The sequence below is a fragment of the Sciurus carolinensis genome, chromosome 10, assembly GCF_902686445.1.
Source record: "Sciurus carolinensis chromosome 10, mSciCar1.2, whole genome shotgun sequence".
Taxonomy (NCBI): Eukaryota; Metazoa; Chordata; class Mammalia; order Rodentia; family Sciuridae; genus Sciurus; species Sciurus carolinensis.
The window spans coordinates 101324036-101344833 of NC_062222.1; the positions used below are offsets into that span (position 1 = coordinate 101324036).

Sequence of the window (20798 nt, forward strand, 5' to 3'; positions counted from 1 at the left end):
TCTGATTCAATGAACTATGAAATTGGGCATGCAAAAGTTATCCATCATAAGATGGAAGTGGTATATAATGAAAGAGGACCCCAGCAGGTCAAGAAATCTGCATGAGCAGAATTGGGAGATTGGTGATAAGAAGCACTGGGAGAGAGGAATGTAGCTGAAACTCTTAGAATCGAGACAGGGTGGGGAATACAACCAGAGGTTGACAAGATGACCCATTCTGTGCAGTTAACCTGTTTTTGGTTTCATTGGTTCTTGTTTCAGTGGTGTCCTAAATATATTACCAATGTGCTCCTTAACTCAAGAGCATCTGGCTTGGTAGAACAGCTCTTCTCTGTTTCTGCACATGTGGCTACGCTCTGTTGACATCTGTATACCTTCTTTTTATAAATAAAATCTACACAACACATTCTAATTTGAGCGTTCCGATTCTTTTTGGGGTCCTTACTGATAATGTTCCCTTCTGTGTTCTAGGGACTTTAAAGATTACATCTAATTTAATGTTCACAACAACCCTATTATGTCTTCTTGATAACCTTTTTACTATATAGCTGGCATTGGTCTCAGTGTTCCCTATGAATTGATTCAGTAAGTTCACACAATAGCTTTAGAGAGGTAAAGGGACTTATCTAAGATATAGTTAGCCATGTGGCTTGGATTAAAACCAACTCTACCTCAAAGTTAAAGGTTATCTTTTACCATACTTTGATGCCTTAGTAATAATTCATTTTCAAGTGTCAATTTAAGCATAAGCTGATTGTAAAAATACAGTTTTATGAAAATAAAACATTCATTTGAATTTCAAGACTTATTTCTGGTCTTTAAAAAGGCAAATCATCTCACTTAAATAAAGAATAAGCTTCACCATAAAAGTATAAGCATGACCCAGATTTACTGGCTAGTTTCTTTCTTTCTTTTAAATGTTCAGTTTACATATGGACTTAAGTCACTGAAAAGTTAAGAGTTTGCTTCTGTTTTTAAAATTCTTAAATGTGATAGACTTAATTCACAGTCCCTGCTAACAGATTTCCAAGGAGAACATTGTGTTTGGAATCCTTCTTTTTTGTACATTTGTTAGCTAATGTTAGCCCTGACAAAAGTAAAGAAGACTATGCTGGTCATTTATCATGTGCAAACTGAGGAAATGCATAAGCTAGACCAGGAAAGAGGAGCCTGAGAAGGGAAACCACATTGGCCAGTGTGTTAGTAACTTTTTTTTAAATTTCACTTTAGTGACAGGTTTTGTCCTTCACTAGTGAAGGAGGGCACATCAACATGGTCATATGCTTCAAAACAATTCATATCCCCTGCCCCTATGGACTTCCTCTTTTGGGATAACACCTCCAGCTTCATCTATCCAATGTCATGGACTTGTGGCTCCCTAACAGTGAGAATGATCTGCTTTTCAGATAACACCTTCCAGTCCATTTTCTGTTGCTGCTGTTGCTGCTCAGTACAGAATCGGTAAGTCTGCCTCCGAAAGCAAAATTCTTGGAAATAAATTCATTCACAGTTTCCTTATTGTCTACTGAGTCTCTGTGTCTCTTTGTATCTGCTGCTCTCTCAGCTGGAGAATGCTTCTATTTTGCCTGGACATTTTAAAGGTGTAGGTCAACTGTCAGGTGGTCTGTGATCTTTCCTCCAGCCCTCCTAGATAGTCGCTCTTCTTTTGTACGCCCACAGCAGGCAGCTTGCTTCTCTACCTGACGTTTATTTCATATCTATTGCTTTTATGTCTGTATTCAATTCTTTACTTTCTCCTTTAAGTGTGAGAAACCTGTCTTAGTTATCTGAGTCTCTTCCCCCACCCCAAACTATCAGTGTATCTTATACCTTTGTGCCCAGTAAAATGACTGCATAAAAATTAAATCCAAGGTACCATCTTAATTTTAACAGTTGACATTTAAGACGAGGGTTCACATGTTAGTTTTTATACTAAGAGATTAACATTTATTCACTCACATAACTTTCAAAACCGTCCAGGGTCTTTTTACAATTCCTACTTTAAAGAAGAAGAAATTGAGGCTTAGAGACCTTACGCCACTTAGCTAAGGCCACACTCTATATGCTCTTAGTATCTCTATCTCTGAGATAAGGAACTTAAATTCTGAGAACTGGCAATTTGCCTGAGGAGATAGAGCTAAGAAACCTAAATAAAAAAGCAGCTGGCTAGATACCTGGATTTTTTTACTATGGTGGTGTTAATCTAGTATGTGTATGGATATTTTTAATACCAATAACCATTTGTAACATGCTTGCTCTTCAATGTCAGACAAGTGAGAACACAAATAAGCCTGAGCAGAGATGAAGAACTTTCAGAAAAATACACTCAGCGTCAGAGGCGGTGGCTCAGCGAACCGTCAACTAAGAAGCAAGTGAGTATCAGGTCCATAGTAGAGTCTGTGCCCCATGATTTCTGTCGCCAGGCCCAGAACCTACCACCCAGCTAGGTCTGTAACAAGTGCTCAGTAATCAGTCAGTGAATGTTCTAGAAACAAGCCAAAGGAAAAAAAGGACAGTTAAAACAGCCTACTTTGCTGTATTTAAAGATAGCACTAGAACCTGAACAAGTGAATTGGGAAAAAGAAATCTATTTTGGTTCCCACCATCTTGAGGCAAGGAGTAAATTTCAGCTGAGTGTTGGTAGAAGCAGTATTCCTAGGAAGTGAAGTGAACTCAACCCAAGCCTAGAACACAGGAAAGGGGGCACCCAATTTTCTTCTTTCATAAGAGAAGATTCTTAAAACAAAATGAAACTACTCAGGAGTAAATCATCTTTTAAGAATTGTGACATGCCAAACCCAGTGTGATGTTGTCAAGAGAAGTTGTGATCTCAGAAATCATAAAATGATGAGTGTGTGGCTGGACTCAAAGGCTGTTTTATTAATTAGTCTCCCACCCTGTTTTCTGTCTTGGCATATACCTGGATGGGAGATGTGACATAGCAGGTAGATATGCTGTATCCGAATTGTTTTTAGTACAGATGGCTAAAAAAGTAATTACCAGAAAAAAAGAATGAAAGTACTCCTTGTGTGTATAGTCCAACAGGAGCTGTGGGCAACCTTCAAAACGCAAGCCTTTGCCTCCCCTTCCACCCTCCGAGCTTGCTGAAGAGAAGATCCAGGTGAAGGCACTGTATGATTTCTTGCCCCGAGAACCCTGTAATTTAGCACTAAAGAGAGCAGAAGAATACCTGATTTTGGAAAAGTGTGATCCTCATTGGTGGAAGGCGAGAGACCGTTTGGGGTAAGGCTCGTGGCTTAGACCTTATCAATTCCTCTTCTGTTGGCCTCTGAAGACTTTAGAACATAAAGAAGACTCTATATAGTGGCTCATTTTTCTCCTTTATAACTTCCCTTTGTATGGAATAGAATCCATCCCCCTCACCTCCACCTTAAGACAGAGCATTAGACCACCGTGTTTTCAGGGAGCTCAGAACCAGAAACACCTGGTTTCACACCCCTGTGCTGCCATTTACTGCTGTGGGTCCTTGGCAAGTTACTCACTCACTTTGAGTTTATTTGTAAAATGGGGGAACAGTGATTCCTGTCATATAGGTTCTTATTCTGATTCTTTAGTTGGGAATTTTTCTTTTGTTCTTGTTAAACTGTAAGGTAAGAACAGAAATAGTATCTTATTCACTTTTACATTTCTACGATGACTAGTTTTGGAAGCAAACATTGCAGTAGTTGTTGAATTAGACTGGAAAGAAAAACAGATCCTTGGATGCAAATAAATTTCATCATGTTAAATGCAATAGATTATTAATGCCTGACTATAATCCTGTATTCAGAAGAATTCTGAGGAATTTCTGGACTCCCTGGGAGAGAAGGGTAGCATTGATTTCTGATATTTGACAAAATTTGGAGAGCATAAGTATCTAAGTATTATGAGCATTTCGACCATGTACCTCAATCCTTAATTATATTTCCTGATGTTGACTGTCTTAGTTCTGAATTTAAGTTCATCATGTGAACTTAAATTAGATTCAGGATGTGTAATTAATTAACCACACCTGTAGGTAGACTATCAACATGTCTCAGACTTAAAAAAAAAAAACACTGTATTAGTATTTTATTTCATAGTTATATGAGTTTAGTTTTTAAAATAATGACAAAATTCTGTTTTGCCACTACCTCCAAACTAGTATCTTTCCCCAAAGCAAACATCATTAACCATTTAGTGAGCACCCTTCCAGATTCTGTTCAATGAGCTTATACACACAGACTGAAATTTATGGGATTGTTTATAGGTTTAATTGACCTAAATCTTATCACACTTCATTCATTGTCCGGCAACTTGCTTCTACTTCTCAATAGTATTTCTTGAAGGTCATTTTGCAATTTCAAATGCTGATGAAGGCATAGGAGAAGAGCCTTCCTAGCACCCACACTGCTGTTAGGTGTGTGAATTGGTATATCCTATTTTGAAGGCATTTTGCTGTGTTTCTGAGCACATATTTGGTGACTTATTCCCTGCTTGTATCCACCTTAGAAAAATATTCTTGTGCACAAGAAGGCATGTCCAAGAATTTCTTTACAGCACTGCTTTCAATAGGGAGTGGCTAAACTAGAATGTGTACACTATACAATACATGACAGCAATGAAAAAGAATAAAGCCAGTATCTTTGTAATTTGCGTGTGTGTGTTTTTTACACCTGGTCACTATGACTTCAAATTATTAGTGTTTTTTTTTTCTTTTTGAAAATATTTTAAGGTTATAAAATCTCTTAAACTATTCATCACATAAATTAAGATCTTGGTGTTTCTTGTACAGGGATTTTTAATGAGTTGGGGATGCAAAAAATGTTTTATTCTTCTTTTAACAATTTAATCAGTTCAAAAAATTGATTTTCCCTTGCATCCTTGGACTTTTAAAGTACTTTTGCCATGATAATGTCACAAGTGTGCTGAACATTTTGATTTTTGCTGTGTCTTTTGTTGCAGGAATGAAGGCTTAATCCCAAGCAACTATGTGACTGAAAACAGACTCACCAATTTAGAATTATATGAGTAAGTGTCCTCCAAAGCGTTCTGAATGGCAAACCTATGAAAATCAGGGACATTCTGGCAATTTCAAAGTCTAGACACTCATTTTGGTCTGTAAAAGGAAAAGAAAGTAACACATTCGACAGTTTTAGTAATAGAGAGACTGTTGGTTCTTATCATGATTGATTTAGAAACTTCTTTTTCTTCAACTTAATTTTGTTTTGTTTTGTATGACCACTTTTCTTTTTTAACAGCAACAGAGTAAATCCATCTGGCACTTAAAAAAAAACAACCCTATATATCCTTCATGGAAAAATTTACTTTAAAAAGTATTATTTAATTTTTCAATGAGTGGAGAATCGTATTTACTATGTAAACAGTTCCTATATTTTAGCTCATGTTTTGAGGTATATTAGACATTGCCGAAGTTAAGAACTAGGGTAGTGCTATAGGCATGTTCACTAAGGTTCTGCTCAAAATCTATTTTTAATAAAATTATAGATTTGAAAAGAAGGAGATATTAACAATCACTTTTTTTAGATCCTCAGTTTTCAGATGAAAAAGTAAGGCTGACAGTTTAATTTCCAAGTAGGAAGTGGCAGAGCTGGCATTAATCCTGTTTTTTTAAATAAATTTAGATTTTTCAGTTTGAGCATTTGCTCCCTCCTCCCTGGGATCCTTATTTTGCAATTAGCCCATGTTTCCAGAAGGTGGCAGTAGATGATGGGAGTTGACACCCTAAGGTGCTTTTTGAGAACCACATATCAAAGGAATGAGAGAAATTTTCTTGACCTTGTTACTAATTTAGGCGCAGCTGAAGGATTCAGTATGTCCCTCCCCAAAGTAAATCCAATTCCAAAAACTTTGGTGAGTAATGTAGTTTTATTGGAGAGTAGAAGGAGATGACCACAGATACATGACAACTCTAATATCACTCTCTGAGGCTTCTCCATTGACTGTCTCTGTTTTCTTCCCCAAGCCACTCTCCTTAGCTCTACCACAGGTCTCTTCTGTTTTCTCTCTACCTTCAGTTCACCTGCCCTGTCCTCTCTGTTGACTTGAGCGTGGTAGTCCTGACCCAAGACTCCAGTCTCCAAGCCCTTATGTGCACAAACTCACCTTCCTTAGAAAACAGCTTCACGACTATCTATAGTTACTCAAGCATGCCTCATGCAGGCCTGTCACCCCATGTGGAAGGTGACCAAGAGAAAAGGTGTTTTAGAAGGCCATGTCACAGATTTTGGATGGAAATCATCTATAAAAAATAAGAAAAATAAATTTGTTTTTCATCCCAGTTTGAATTTTCTGGAAGATTAAAGGAGTCCTCTGTGACAGTGTCTAACACAAGGCTTTGTGGGTAGTGAATGGACACTTTTTACTCAGCACTGTTACTCTTTTTCTTTTTGTTAATTAATTTGCTCATTGTAACCATTGTTTGGAACAGGCTTGGGCTCTGGCTGCAACACTTATTTATATTGTAGATTTCACATCATTTGAATCAACTCTGGGGTTACAATTGCCATTTCATGTTTTGGGGCCTCAATTTATATGATTTTTGAAAATCATCCTTATCAATCACTCTAATTCTGGGAAGACTTTTAACTTTATTGCTTTAAAAAAAATTTGTAGGGCTGGGGATATAGCTCAGTTGGTAGAGTGTTTGCCTTGCAAGCACAAGGCCCTAGGTTCAAATCCCCAGCACCACAAAAAAAAAAAAAAAAAAAAAAAACAAACTTGTTAAAATATAGGCATAATAGGTATCATTATTAATCACAAAGTTTACTTGTCACTTACCTATGTGCCAAGTATAAGGACAAGGATTGCCGCCCCAGGTCGAAGTACTGAAATATGAGCTTAGACATGGAGCAAACTGGCTCCAATCCTGGCATCACCACTGGCTACTTCTTTGATTCTAGGCAAAGTTGCCTAATGTCTCTGACTGTTCTGAACCTCTGATAATCTAATAAGTGGGGACAATTATACCTATTTTGTATGGTATATAGTAAATGGTCTTTACATTCTAGCAATCATTATTTCCATGGAACAAATGGGAAAGGCATTTACATTTTGGCCCACCTTGCATATTGTTGTAAGTGCACAGCCTGCCTTTGTTACTTTGGCCCCCAAAATCACTTTATTTGTTAATTATGTGTTTATTATACACTTAGGATGGATCAAAGGTTAGTGGTTCTCAGCCCTGGAGATACAACATGGAACACACAGAACCTTCCCTGCCTTCATGGAACTTACAGTTTCATGGGGACATTAAACAACCCTAAATTCAAAAACAAATATATGATTCTAAATTGTAGTGTTATGAAGGAAAAGTGTAGGACACTGTGGGAGAAAACAACAGGAAGAGGATATAATGTGCTTGGGGATGTTGAGTTGGGAAGACACAAGGGCCAGGGAAGGTAAGAGACCATCAGGGGTGCTGTGGGGAAAATATGCCCTGCCAACGTGCACTTCAGATGTCTCAGGGGAACCTGCATGCATGAAGAGATTTATGCCTGCTTGGCTTTTTTTTTTTTGTGGTGCTGGGGATTGAACCCAGGGCCTTGTGCATGCAAAGCAAGCACTCTGCAACTGAGCTATAACTCCAGCCCCCTACTTGGCCTTAAATGTAAACTCAAATTATCAATATTACAACACAAAAACCTAACTTTTTTGTAAGCTCACAAACTCAGCATGTAAGTCTTGACTCAGCATGTATTTGTAAATTTAAATAAGAACAATTTCCTTTATTCACACTCCACATACTAAATGTCCTTAAACAATCAGTCGTATTTATAAGCTCAGTTAATTAAATTTCCTGAGACATGTAATTAGCATTAATAAACTGAATACATTCAATTATCTTTTTAAATTCTTTACATATTTGACAGGGCAAATTCACAATTGTAATAAGCCCTGTGTAAGTCTTTAAAATGATCCTAGAAACCTAATAAGTTAAATTTATAAATATGAGAAATCAAGTTCTGTTAACTGTATGAATATCTTTTATTTTAATTAAAAAAAATTTTAGTTGTAGATGGACCAAATACCTTTATTTTATTTATTTATTTTTACATGATGCTGAGGATTGAATCCAGTGCCTCATGCATGCTAGGCAAGCGCTCTGCCCTGAGCCACAATCCCAACCCCTGAAGTAAGCTCTTCACAATGAAGGAAATAGAGTACTATTTCTTTTTTTTTTTTTTTTTTTTGAGGCGGGGGGAGTTTTAAATAAAAAATTTAAACATCATTTGTGTTGCTTTTACAGGTGGTACCATAGGAACATTACCAGAAATCAGGCAGAACGTCTATTGAAACAAGAGGTAATTCATTGTAGTGATGAATAAATTGGAATATTTCAGAATTTCTGAGAGAGGTGTATTATGAAGACTTCTTTTTTTTTTAGTTTTTTTTTATTATTGTATACAAATGGGATACATGTTGTTTCTCTATTTGTACATGGAGTCAAGGCATACCATTTGTGTAATCATAAATTTACATAGGGCAATGATGTTTGATTCATTATTTTTTTCCCTTCCCCCCACCCCTCCCATCCCTCTTTTCCCTCTATACAGTTCTTCTTTCCTCCATTCTTACCACACTCCTTATCCCTAACCCTAAACCTAACCCTAACCCTAACGCTAACCCCTCCCACCCCCATTATATGTCCTCATCCGCTTATCAGCGAGATCATTCGTCCTTTAGTTTTTTGAGATTGCCTTATCTCACTTAGCATGATATTCTCCAATTTCATCCATTTGCCTGCAAATGCCATAATTTTATCATTCTTCATTGTGGAGTAATATTCCATTGTATATATATGCCACAGTTTCTTTATCCATTCATCAACTGAAGGGCATCTAGGTTGGTTCCACAATCTGGCTATTGTGAACTGAGCAGCTATGAACATTGATGTGGCTGTATCTCTGTAGTATGCTGATTTTAAGTCCTTTGGGTATAGGCCAAGGAGTGGGATAGCTGGGTCAAATGGTGGTTCCATTCTAAGCTTTCTGAGGAATCTCCATACTGCTTTCCAGAGTGGCTGCACTAATTTGCAACCCCACCAGCAATGTATGAGTGTACCTTTCTCCCCCACATCCTCGCCAACACCTATTGTTGCTTGTGTTCTTGACAATCGCCATTCTAATTGGGGTGAGATGAAATCTTAGGGTAGTTTTGATTTGCATTTCTCTTATTACTAGAGATGTTGAACATTTTTTCATATATCTGTTGATTGCTTGTAGGTCTTCTTCTGTGAAGTGTCTGTTCATTTCCTTAGCCCATTTGTTGATTGGATTATTTGTATTCTTGGTGTAGAGTTTTTTGAGTTCTTTATAGATTCTGGAAATTAGTGCTCTATCTGAAGTATGAGTGGCATATTATGAAGACTTTAACCAATAAAAAGGTGTCTTGCTTTTTGTTCTTTCTAATTCTAAAATCTTATTACAACTTCATCCCTATTACATGTTTCTTGGTAAGTTGGTAAGTCACATATATTTATGTCAGATCATATTTTCTATTAACTTTCATCATAATTTCAGAAATATATTTCTCCTGAAACAATTTCAACTCCAATGTACTGAGACTCCTTCATTTATTCTAACATACTTTCTGCCTGTAGAGTCTGTATTTGAGTTGCCCATATAACATCTGCAGCAAAAGCAAATATACTCTCTAACCTAACAAACTTACACTCATTAAAAATGCAAATATAGAAAAGTACACAGTTTTGTAGTTTCTTCATTCTTTGGAATTAAGGGGAGAGTAGGGTAGACAAAATATCGAACTCAGATCAGAACTACTCATTTAGGTCAAACCAAAACAAAACTGCATATAGTTAAATTTCCAACTGTCGGTAAACATTAACTGTGGGGAAACACAGAGTCAAAACTAGAAACTAGATTAGAGGTATTGTGTCATTATACACTCTGTTGGATGTTGAGGAAATCTTGAAATGTGACTAAGAAAGAATCAGCTCTGTAACCCTGGCATGGTCACATAGGCAGCCTTCTGTAGAGTGATGTTAGTAAATTCAACATGGAGTATTAAAATGTTATGACAGGCAGGATGAGAGGAGGAAAGTCCAAGAGAAAGTTGGCGGTAAGCAAGCTGGTCACAGATAGGACAGTGTGTAGCATTCAAATCAGGGGATGTGCATATCCAGCTCAAGAGCTTCTGCTTCTGGAAGGAAGTTAGATTTGATGAGATGAAGGTCCCATCTCTCTGACAGAGTCAAGAACAGGATTATGTAGCAGTCCCCGCCAGATAGATGTAACATACAATAAAATTGGTTCATGGCATTTCTAAAAAAATTGAACCATTATAGATATAGTTGAAGACCACTCCCTCATCTTTTTTGTCCTCCACTCTCCAGAGACAATCTCAATAGATGGGTGTGTTCTCATTTTGTTGTTGTGTTTATATTTTTATATTCTAGGTATATGCATAAAAATCAATAGTCTTTTTTATGTTTTATCATCTGACATAAATATCATATGTTCATTGATTTTTTTATTAAACATGTTTTAAAATTTTGTTCATTTAGATATATATATAGGTCAAGTACATTAACTATAGTATTTTATCATATGAATGTATCAAATGTGCCCAATGTTAATATTATTCAAATTGTTTCTAAAGTCTTACTATTAAAAATGGAGCTCTAAGGCACTTCCTTATTAATATCATCTTGCACCCAAAGATGAAATGGAATTATTTGGTCTTAGGTATGTGCAGATTTATCATTGTTGGATATTTTCAAGCCACAATTCAGAGTAGTTGTACTAATTTGCACTCTTACAGGGAAGGAGATAAACTGGTTCCCTTCATTCTTGCCAGCCGTTGGTAATTTCACACTTTTTTTTTTTTTCTAATTCACTGGATAAGAAATTGTTTATATTTATTTTACTTGCAGTACTTGGAATTGAATTTAGGACTGAGCATACTAGTCAAGCTCTCTGCCACTGAGCTAAGCCTCAATCCCAGACATTGTATAAATTTTAAGGAATGAAGATTCCCTTGACTACTAGTGCCACTCAATAACTTTTCTTGTGTCTACTGGCCAGTTAGACTTACTCTCCTGTGCGTGTCCATTAATATCCTTTGCTTATTTTTCTACAGTGTATTTGATTTTTAAACTTATAAGTATATATCTTAAAAATACATCTTGAATATCAATCTTTTTGTGTGTAACATGTTGCAAACATTTTCTTCTGGTTTCCTGCTTTTTAAAATACTTTTTGCTGTTGTCTTATTTTACAGAGAATTTTGAAAATGTTAATGCAGTCAAATTTCTCAATATTTTCCTTTATGATCTGTAATCTACTTTTTTGTTAGTATAAGAAGCCCAGTTCCTTCTGGAACTAAAAGGTGTTTTCATTTAAATATCTGTTTTACAGAATTGCTTTGCACGTGTTGGTCTTTAATCCATCTAAAATGTGTGTATGTATAATGAATGGAATGTTCAAGGATACATATTTTTGCTATATGTCTTAAAATATTTTTCTAATTTATATATTGTCTAAATTTTAGTTGTAAAAGTATGCTTGGATTAAGCATTTAAAATATTTCTTTCTGGGTTGGGTTTCCTTAATATTGTCCTTAATTATATTTCCTTAATATAAATTTAGCATTTGTCCTATTATGTACAAAATCAAGTCTGACTTGCAAATTTCCAATTTCTTTGTTTGGTTTTCGTATAAAGATTATACTGGCATCGTAAAATATGTTGGGATGGTCTTTGTCTGTTTTTCCATCTCTGGGGTAGTTTGTATTGGAAAGTAGTTATGTTTTTAATTGTTTGTTTCCTCTCTCTGATACAAAAGATACCTTTGAAAACAGGTAGATATTTAACTACTGACAACTTCCTTTTCTTTTTGAACTGTTTGATAATTTATATTTACAGAGAAAATTGCCTATTTTATACTTGTTTTCAAATTTATTATATAAATCATTCATAGCAGTATCCTATAATTTTTGTTTCTCTTGTATTTCAAGATTCAGTATGTTCATATGGACCAAAATCAAGATTTTGAAATTTTCTTGCATCCTGTCCCTAAGCTCCCAATTTCTTTCCCTGTAGAAAAACTACCATTAATTTATTTTGTGTCCTTTATGACATTTAATACATGCACAAGCAAGTACAAATATATTTTGTTGTGTTGCTATTTTTACACAAAATGCAGCATAATATATATCTAACCTTCTACATATTACTTTCCCCCCAACAGTGCACACTAAGAACCTTTCCATTTCTGTATAAAAAAGTGTCCTCATTCATTTTATATCTGCAATAGTATTCTTTAGTTTGGATGTATCACATTTCATTATGGAAATAAAGAAGTATATATATTTTTATATTAAAACAATGCTGCCATTGGTAACCTGTACACACATCTTTTTCCATTTATGTGATTGTATTTGTGGGATAAATCACAAAGGTAAAATTCTGGGACAAAGAGAATGTACATTTCTGATTTTCATAGACTGACGTGCCCTCTGTGGAAATTGTATCAGCTTGTATACCTACCAGAAATGAAGAGTATCTGGTTTCCCATAACCTCTCCAGCCAGCAGTTTATAAGAAACATCTGGATCTTTGCGCTTTGACACCTCATGTCAATGTGGATTTGATTCGCATTTCTCTTATTCTGGGGATGTTAAATATTATTCATATATTAAATTTTATATATTTTTAGTTCCTCTTCTGTAAACTGTTCATATCCTTTGCAATCTTCTGTTTCTTATCCTTTTCTCAGAATTTGTAGGACCTATATTAAGGAAATGAATCTTTGTGATGTGGCAATATTTACTACAGTTTTTCAATTGTTTTATGGTTTTCTGGCATGAATAATATTTAAATTAAGTATTTTTGAATTTATCAGGCAAATTTTTGTAAGAATTGAGAGTTTGTGTCAGAATTATCTTCCCCACTCCAGGGTTATGAAAACAAAACAAAACCCCTTATATTTCTTGCTACTTTAATGATTTTGTTTTGTGTATTGATATCTCTGATCCATTCCTATTTTTTCCCTGTGTAAGAAGTGGGGCATGGAACCAAATTTAATTTTTCCTAGATGGTTACCAAATGTCCATCTTTCTGCATCGATTTGAATTGCACTTTCCTCATAAACACAATTCCTATTTCGTATTTTGTCTGGACTTTACTTGGTGTCCTTGCTCAGTCTTTCCATCCATGGGTTTTTGCTGCAGTATTGTAAATACTGGGGCTTTCTCTGGTGTGGTTAGCCTACCTCGTTATTATTCTTTTTTCAGAAATATTCTCGATCTTGATTTTTTTTTGTCCATATGAACTTCATAATTACTTTTTTGTTGGTTGCAATAAATGTACAAATTAATTTAGGGAAATTTTTCAGGCAGTTCAAATCAATGGTATTTGGAGACCAATTTGTTCTAGGACCCACATACTGATTGTTGATCTAGAAAAATATTAGATCTCTATCTCAAGCAAAGTAAGTTTTGATGGATCAGATACCTAATGAGAAAAGCAAACACTTTTGTATTCTTAAAAGGCATTTTAAAGTTTTTCTTCTGTAGCTTGCACATTTATTTTTTAGTGTGTTTTAGGGTACTTTATCTTTTGTGTTGCTATTATAAGTGAATATATCTTGCTTTGATTTATGAGAGCTTTTGAGTTCTGTGAATTAATTTTGTAATTGATAATGTTGGGGAAATTCTCATTATTTTGGTAGTTTTTCAGTTGATTGTCTTGGATTTCAGATATATGATCCTACCAGCAGCAAATAGTGATTATTTCAATTACTCTTTTATAATATTAATGCAGTACTTCTAATTTTTGCCCCTCATTCAATTTCATTGGCTAGTGTTCCCAGGAGAGTATAAATACCAGTGTTGTTAGTGGGCGTGATTTTTTTTTCTCTCTTGACATTATTTGGAATGATTTCCACATAAAGCATAATAAAGGACTTGAGACTAGGGTAAATGCTATTGTGTTAAGGAAGCACAAATATCTTCCTATTTTACTTAGAATTTTTAAAAAGTGATACTAGAAGTTGGAGTTTGTCAAATGCCTTTTAAACTTTTCTGGAGATGTCTATGTGATTTTTTTCTTCTCCCTCAGATCTACCAATATGCCAAATTATATTAATGAGATTTCCAATGTTGACTTTCTCTTACATGCCTATAGTGAGCCCTCTTGGTCATGGTGTATTATTCTTTTGGATTTGATTTGTTTACATTTTATTTAGACTTTTTGTGTTAAGATAAGTGATCTAAGTTGATGTAAACTGGTCAGTACTTTTCTATTGTGCACAGTTGGGTTGGTATTGATAATAAGTTCTCTTTGTTCTTAAATTTAGAAGCTTTTTTGTTCTTTTCATATGTTCTTAACTAGTTTAATCTGTGTACTTTTTTTCAGGTTTAGTATATCAAAATGTGTAACTGTGGAGTTTTTAAATGTAGCTCTTTAAAAACATCCATTTTTAAAATTAATAGGTCCATCAAAACTTTGAGTTCTCCTGGATTAAATTTTAATAAGTGTTATGTTTTGTTAGTTAACTATCCATTTCATTCAAGTTTTCAAACTTATTGTATAGAGTCAAGTAAAGTTTTATATTTTTCTGGATCCTTGCATATTTGTACCTTATGACTTATTTTTGACAGATTTTTGTCATTAGTTATAGATTAGGTTTTTAGCAGCTTATCTGTTGTTTCCCTGAGCAGTCAGATTTGAACTTAATTACTAGTTGTATCATACTTTCCAAAATGATTTATTATCTTCTACTTTGATCTTTATTAACTTATTTCTTCTGTACTTGGATTTATTTCATAACTCTAACTTGGATATGCTTATTTTTACTTCTTTTTTATTAGTATAAATAATAAGACCGAATTTATTTCTGAGTACTGCTAGAGATGCACAGCAAAGGTTCTCATATATGATGTTTCCTTATTATCTTCTGGATATTTTCACTTTTGTTTTAATTTCCTTCAATTATATAAAAGAGAATTAAAAATCTATAGGTGGTAGGGGCATTTTATTTGGGGTTTTGTTGTGAATTTCTACTGTTGTTCTTCGTGATCAGGAAATACTGTTTGTATTCTTTCTACTTTGAAACTTTAGATGAGGAGACCATTACATGTGCAACTTTATTATCTGCATATTACATATACCACAAGTGTATGTGCTATTGTACATATATCTAAACTGAACATGCACCTTCACTTTTTACATCTTTATCATTTATATCTTTACGATACACACAATCCTTGAACACTGTAGGAATTCAATGAAAGCTAAATTTTATCATTTCAAATGGCTATAGGAGATTCTTTGGGAATCTTTGATCAGAGAATGAGGCTTCTGCCGCGATTCCAAGAATTTTCTTGCTTGGAAAACATAAGCATATCCAGGGAGGCCAAAACTTTTTATAATAGGAAACATACGAATTGAAAGTCTAACGTTCAAAATTATTTGAAAGCAATGTTCAGTTTTATCAGAGTCTCCAGAAGAACGTACAGATACGTTTTTTTTTTTTTTGATTCATTGTACACATATGGGGTACAACTTTTCATTTCTCTGGTTGTACCCCAAGTACAACCAAGTAGAGTCACACTGCTTGTGTAATCACACATGTACATAGGGTAATAATGTTTGTTTCATTCCATTATCTTTCCTTCCCCCCACCTCCTTCCACCCCTCATTTCCCTCTACACAATCCATCCTTCCTCCATTCATTCCTTAGCCCATGCCTCTGTTATGTATCATATCCACTTATCAGAGAAAACATTTGGCCTTTGGTTTTTTGGGATTGGCTTATTTCACTTAGCATGATATTCTCCAACTCTATTCATTTACCTGCAGATGCCATAATTTTATTCTTCTTTATGGCTGAATAATATTCCATTATGTATATATATCACAGTTTCTTTTTTTTTTAATTGAGGAACATTTTATTTTATTTATTTATTTTTTATTATAAACAAATGGGATACATGTTGTTTCTCTGTTTGTACATGGAATAAAGGCATACCATTTGTGTAATCATAAATTTACATAGGGTAATGTTGGTTGATTCATTCTGTTATTTTTTCCCTTTCCCCCCACCCCTCCCACCCCTCTTTTCCCTCTATACAGTCCTTCCTTCCTCCATTCTTGCCCCCCTCCCTAACCCTAACTCTAACCCTAAAACTAACACCTCCCACCCCCCATTATGTGTCATCATCCAGTTACCAGCGAGATCATTCTTCCTTTGGTTTTTTGAGTTTGGCTTATCTCACTTAGCATGATATTCTCCAATTTCATCCATTTGACTGCAAATGCCATCATTTTTATCATTCTTTATGGCTGAGTAATATTCCATTGTATATATATGCCACAGTTTCTTCATCCATTCATCAATTGAAGGACATCTAGGTTGGTTCCACACTCTGGCTATTGTGAATTGAACAGCTATGAACATTGATGTGACTGTATCTCTGTAGTATGCTGATTGTAAGTCCTTTGGGTATAGGCCAAGGAGTGGGATAGCTGGGTCAAATGGTGGTTCCATTCCAAGTTTTCTAAAGAGTCTCCACACTGCTTTCTAGAGTGGCTGCACTAATTTGCAGCCCCACCAGTAATGCATGAGTGTACCTTTCTCCCCACATCCTCGCCAACACCTGTTGTTGCTTGTATTCTTGATAATTGCCATTCTAATTGGGGTGAGATGGAATCTTAGGGTGGTTTTGATTTGCATTTCTCTTATTACTAGAGATATTGAACATTTTTCCATATGTTTGTTGATTGCTTGTAGGTCTTCTTCTGTGAAGTGTCTGTTCATTTCCTTAGCCCATTTGTCGATTGGGTTATTTGTAGTCTTGGTGTTGAGTTTTTTGAGTTCTTTATAGATTCTGGAGATTAGTGCTCTATCTGAAGTATGATTGGCAAAGATTTTCTCCCACTCTGTAGGCTCTTTCTTCACATTGCTGATAGTTTCCTTTACTGAGAGAAAGCTTTTTAGTTTGAATCTATCCCAGTTATTGATTCTTGCTTTTATTTCTTGTGCTATGGGAGTCCTGTTGAGGAAGTCTGGTCCTAAGCCGACATGTTGAAGCTCTGGACCTACTTTTTCTTCTATAAGACGCACGGTCTCTGGTCTGATTCCGAGGTCCTTAATCCATTTTGAGTTTAGTTTTGTGCATGGTGAGAGATATGGGTTTATTTTCATTCTGTTGCATATGGATTTCCAATTCTCCCAGCACCATTTGTTGAAGAGGCTATCTTTTTTCCATTGCATATTTTTGGCCCCTTTGTCTAGTATGAGAAAATTGTATTTATTTGGGTTTGTGTCCGTGTCCTCTATTCGGTACCATTGATCCACCTGTCTATTTTGGTACCAATACCATGCTGTTTTTGTTACTATTGCTTTGTAGTAGAGTTGAAGATCTGGAATTGCGATACCCCCTGCTTCACTCTTTCTACTGAGGATTGCTTTAGATATTCTGGGTTTTTTATTCTTCCAGATGAATTTCATAATTTCTTGCTCTATTTCTGTAAGGTACATCATTGGGATTTTAATTGGAATTGCATTGAATCTGTATAGCACTTTTGGTAGTATGGCCATTTTGACAATATTAATTCTTCCTATCCAAGAACATGGGAGATCTTTCCATCTTCTGAGGTTTTATTTAATTTCTTTCTTTAGTGTTCTGTAGTTCTCAATGTAGAGGTCTTTCACCTCTTTTGTGAGATGGATTCCCAAGTATTTTATTTTTTTCGATGCTATTGTGAATGGGGTAGTTTTCCTAATTTCTCTTTCTGAAGATTCATCACTTATGTACAAAGATGCCTTAGATTTATGTGCATTGATCTTATATCCCACTACTTTACTGAATTCACTTATGAGATCTAAAAGTTTTCTGGTGGAATTTCCTGGTTCCTCTAAGTATATAATCATATCATCAGCAAACAGGGATAGTTTGAGTTCTTCTTTTCCTATTCGTATCCCTTTAATTTCTTTGGTCTGTCTAAATGCTCTGACCAGAGTTTCAAGGACAATATTGAAAAGAAGTGGTGAAAGAGGGCATCCCTGCCTTGTTCCAGTTTTAAGGGGGAATGCTTTCAGTTTTTCACCATTTAGAATGATATTAGCCATGGGTTTAGCATAGATGGCCTTTACAATGTTACGGAATGTTCCCACTATCCCTATTTTTTCTAGTGTTTTGAGCATGAAGGGGTGCTGTATTTTATCAAATGCTTCCTCTGCATCTATTGAAATAATCATGTGATTTTTTTTTATTGTATACAAATGGGATACATGTTGTTTCTCTATTTGTACATAGAGTCAAGGCATACCATTTGTGTAATCATAAATTTACATAGGGCAATGATGTTTATTTTTTTTTCCCTTCCCCCCCACCCCTCCCACCCCTCCCACCCCTCTTTTCCCTCTATACAGTCCTTCTTTCCTTCATTCTCACGCTCTCCTTATCCCTAACCCTAAACTAACCCTAAACTTAATGCTAACCCCTCCCACCCCCCATTATAGTCCTCATCCGCTTATCAGCGAGATCATTTGTCCTTTAGTTTTTTGAGATTGGCTTATCTCACTTAGCATGATATTCTCCAATTTCGTCCATTTGCCTACAAATGCCATAATTTTATCATTCTTCATTGCAGAGTAATATTCCATTGTATATATATGCCACAGTTTCTTTATCCATTCATCAACTGAAGGGCATCTAGGTTGGTTCCACAATCTGGCTATGGTGAATTGAGCAGCAATGAACATTGATGTGGCTGTATCTCTGTAGTATGCTGATTTTAAGTCCTTTGGGTATAGGCCAAGGAGTGGGTTAGCTGGGTCAAATGGTGTTTCCATTCTAAGCTTTCTGAGGAATCTCCACACTGCTTTCCAGAGTGGCTGCACTAATTTGCAACCCCACCAGCAATGTATGAGTGTTCCTTTTTCACCACATCCTGGCCAACACTTATTGTTGCTTGTATTCTTGATAATCGCCATTCTAATTGGGGTGAGATGAAATCTTAGGGTAGTTTTGATTTGCATTTCCCTTATTACTAGGGATGTTGAACATTTTTTCATATATCTGTTGATTGCTTGTACATCTTCTTCTGTGAAGTGTCTGTTCATTTCCTTAGCCCATTTGTTGATTAATTATGTGATTCTTGACTTTAAGTCTATTGATATGGTGAATTACATTTATTGATTTCCTGAGGTTGAACCAACCTTGCATCCCTGGGATGAAACCCACTTGATCATGGTGCACTATCTGTTTAATATGTTTTTGTATGCGATTTGCTAAAATTTTGTTGAGAATTTTTGCGTCGATGTTCATTAAGGATATTGGTCTGAAATTTTCTTTCCTTGATGTGTCTCTGTCTGGTTTAGGTATCAGGGTGATATTGGCTTCATAGAATGAGTTTGGGAAGGTTCCCTCCTCTTCTATTTTATGGAATACTTTGAGAAGTATTGGAATGAGCTCTTCTTTAAAGGTTTTGTAGAACCCATCTGGTCCTGGACTTTTCTTTGTTGGTAGGCTTTTGATGACTTCATCTATTTCATTACTTGAAATTGGTCTATTTAAATTGTGTATGTCCTCCTCGTTCAGTTTAGGCAATTCATATGTCTCTAGAAACCTGTTGATGTCTTCAAAGTTTTCTATTTTGTTGGAGTATAGATTTTCAAAATAGTTTCTAATTATGTTTTGTATTTCAATCATGTCTGTTGTGATATTTCCTTGTTCATTTCGAATTTTAGTGATTTGGGTTTTCTCTTTGTTAGTGTGGCCAAGGATTTATCAATTTTGTTTATTTTTTCGAAGAACCAACTATTTATTTTGTCAATTTTTTGTATTGTTTCTTTTGTTTCAATTGCGTTGATTTCAGCTCTGAGTTTAACTATTTCCTGTCTTCTACTACTTTGGTGTTGGTCTGTTCTTTTTCTAGGGCTTTGAGCTGTAGTGTTAGGTCATTTATTTGTTGAGTTTTACTTCTTTTATTGAATGCACTCCATGAAATAAATTTTCCTCTAAGTACTGCTTTCATAGTGTCCCAGAGATTTTGATATGATGTTTCTTTGTTCTCATTTACCTCTAAGAATTTTTAAATTTCCTTCCTAATATCTTCTGTTATCCATTCATCATATAATAGCATATTGTTTAATCTCCAGGTGTTGGAGTAGTTTCTGTTTTTTACTCTTTCATTTATTTCTAACTTCAATCCATTATGATCTGATAGAATACAAGGTAGTGTCTCTATCTTCTTGTATTTGCTAACATTAGCTTTGTGGCATAATATATGGTCTATTTTAGAGGAGGATCCATGTGCTGCTGAGAAGAAAGTGTATTCGCTCTTGGTTGGATGTTATATTCTATAAATGTCCATTAAGTCTAAATTATTGATTGTGTTATTGAGTTCTATGGTTTCTTTGTTCAATTTTTGTTTGGAAGATCTGTCCAGTGGTGAGAGAGGTGTGTTAAAATCACCTAGTATTATTGTATTGTGGTCTATTTGGTTTCTGAGATTGAGAAGGATTTGTTTGGCATAGATGGATGAGCCACTGTTTGGGGCATAGATATTTATGATTGTTATGTCTTGCTGATTTATGGTTCCCTTAAGCAGTATGAAATGTCCTTCCTTTATCCCTTCTGACTAACTTTGGCTTGAAGTCCACATTATCTGAAATGAGGATGGATACCCCAACTTTTTTGCTGAGTCCATGTGCATGGTATGTTTTTCCCCATCCTTTCACCTTTAGTCTATGGGTATCTCTTTCTATGAGGTGAGTCTCTTGTAGGCAACATATTGTTGGATCTTTCTTTTTAATCCAATCTGCCAGT

At 35.2% G+C, this 20798-nt stretch overlaps 1 protein-coding gene across 4 annotated transcripts in view; it reads left to right on the forward strand.

The window, feature by feature from the left end:
* Positions 1-20798, forward strand: part of Txk (TXK tyrosine kinase) — a 65734-nt gene that overhangs the window by 14093 nt on the left and 30843 nt on the right. For 3 of the 4 annotated variants that reach the window (XR_007110520.1, XM_047566613.1, XM_047566615.1), the window contains exons 1-5: positions 1291-1461; positions 2270-2372; positions 3038-3243; positions 4945-5010; positions 8249-8303. Coding sequence is in view for 3 of the 4 variants with exons in the window: in XM_047566613.1 (XP_047422569.1) it covers positions 1313-1461; positions 2270-2372; positions 3038-3243; positions 4945-5010; positions 8249-8303 (579 nt within the window). In the remaining variant the exon portion in view is untranslated. Of the gene's footprint in view, positions 1-1290; positions 1462-2269; positions 2373-3037; positions 3244-4944; positions 5011-8248; positions 8304-20798 lie in introns of those variants that run through there. The other variant, XM_047566614.1, reaches the window with a different exon arrangement.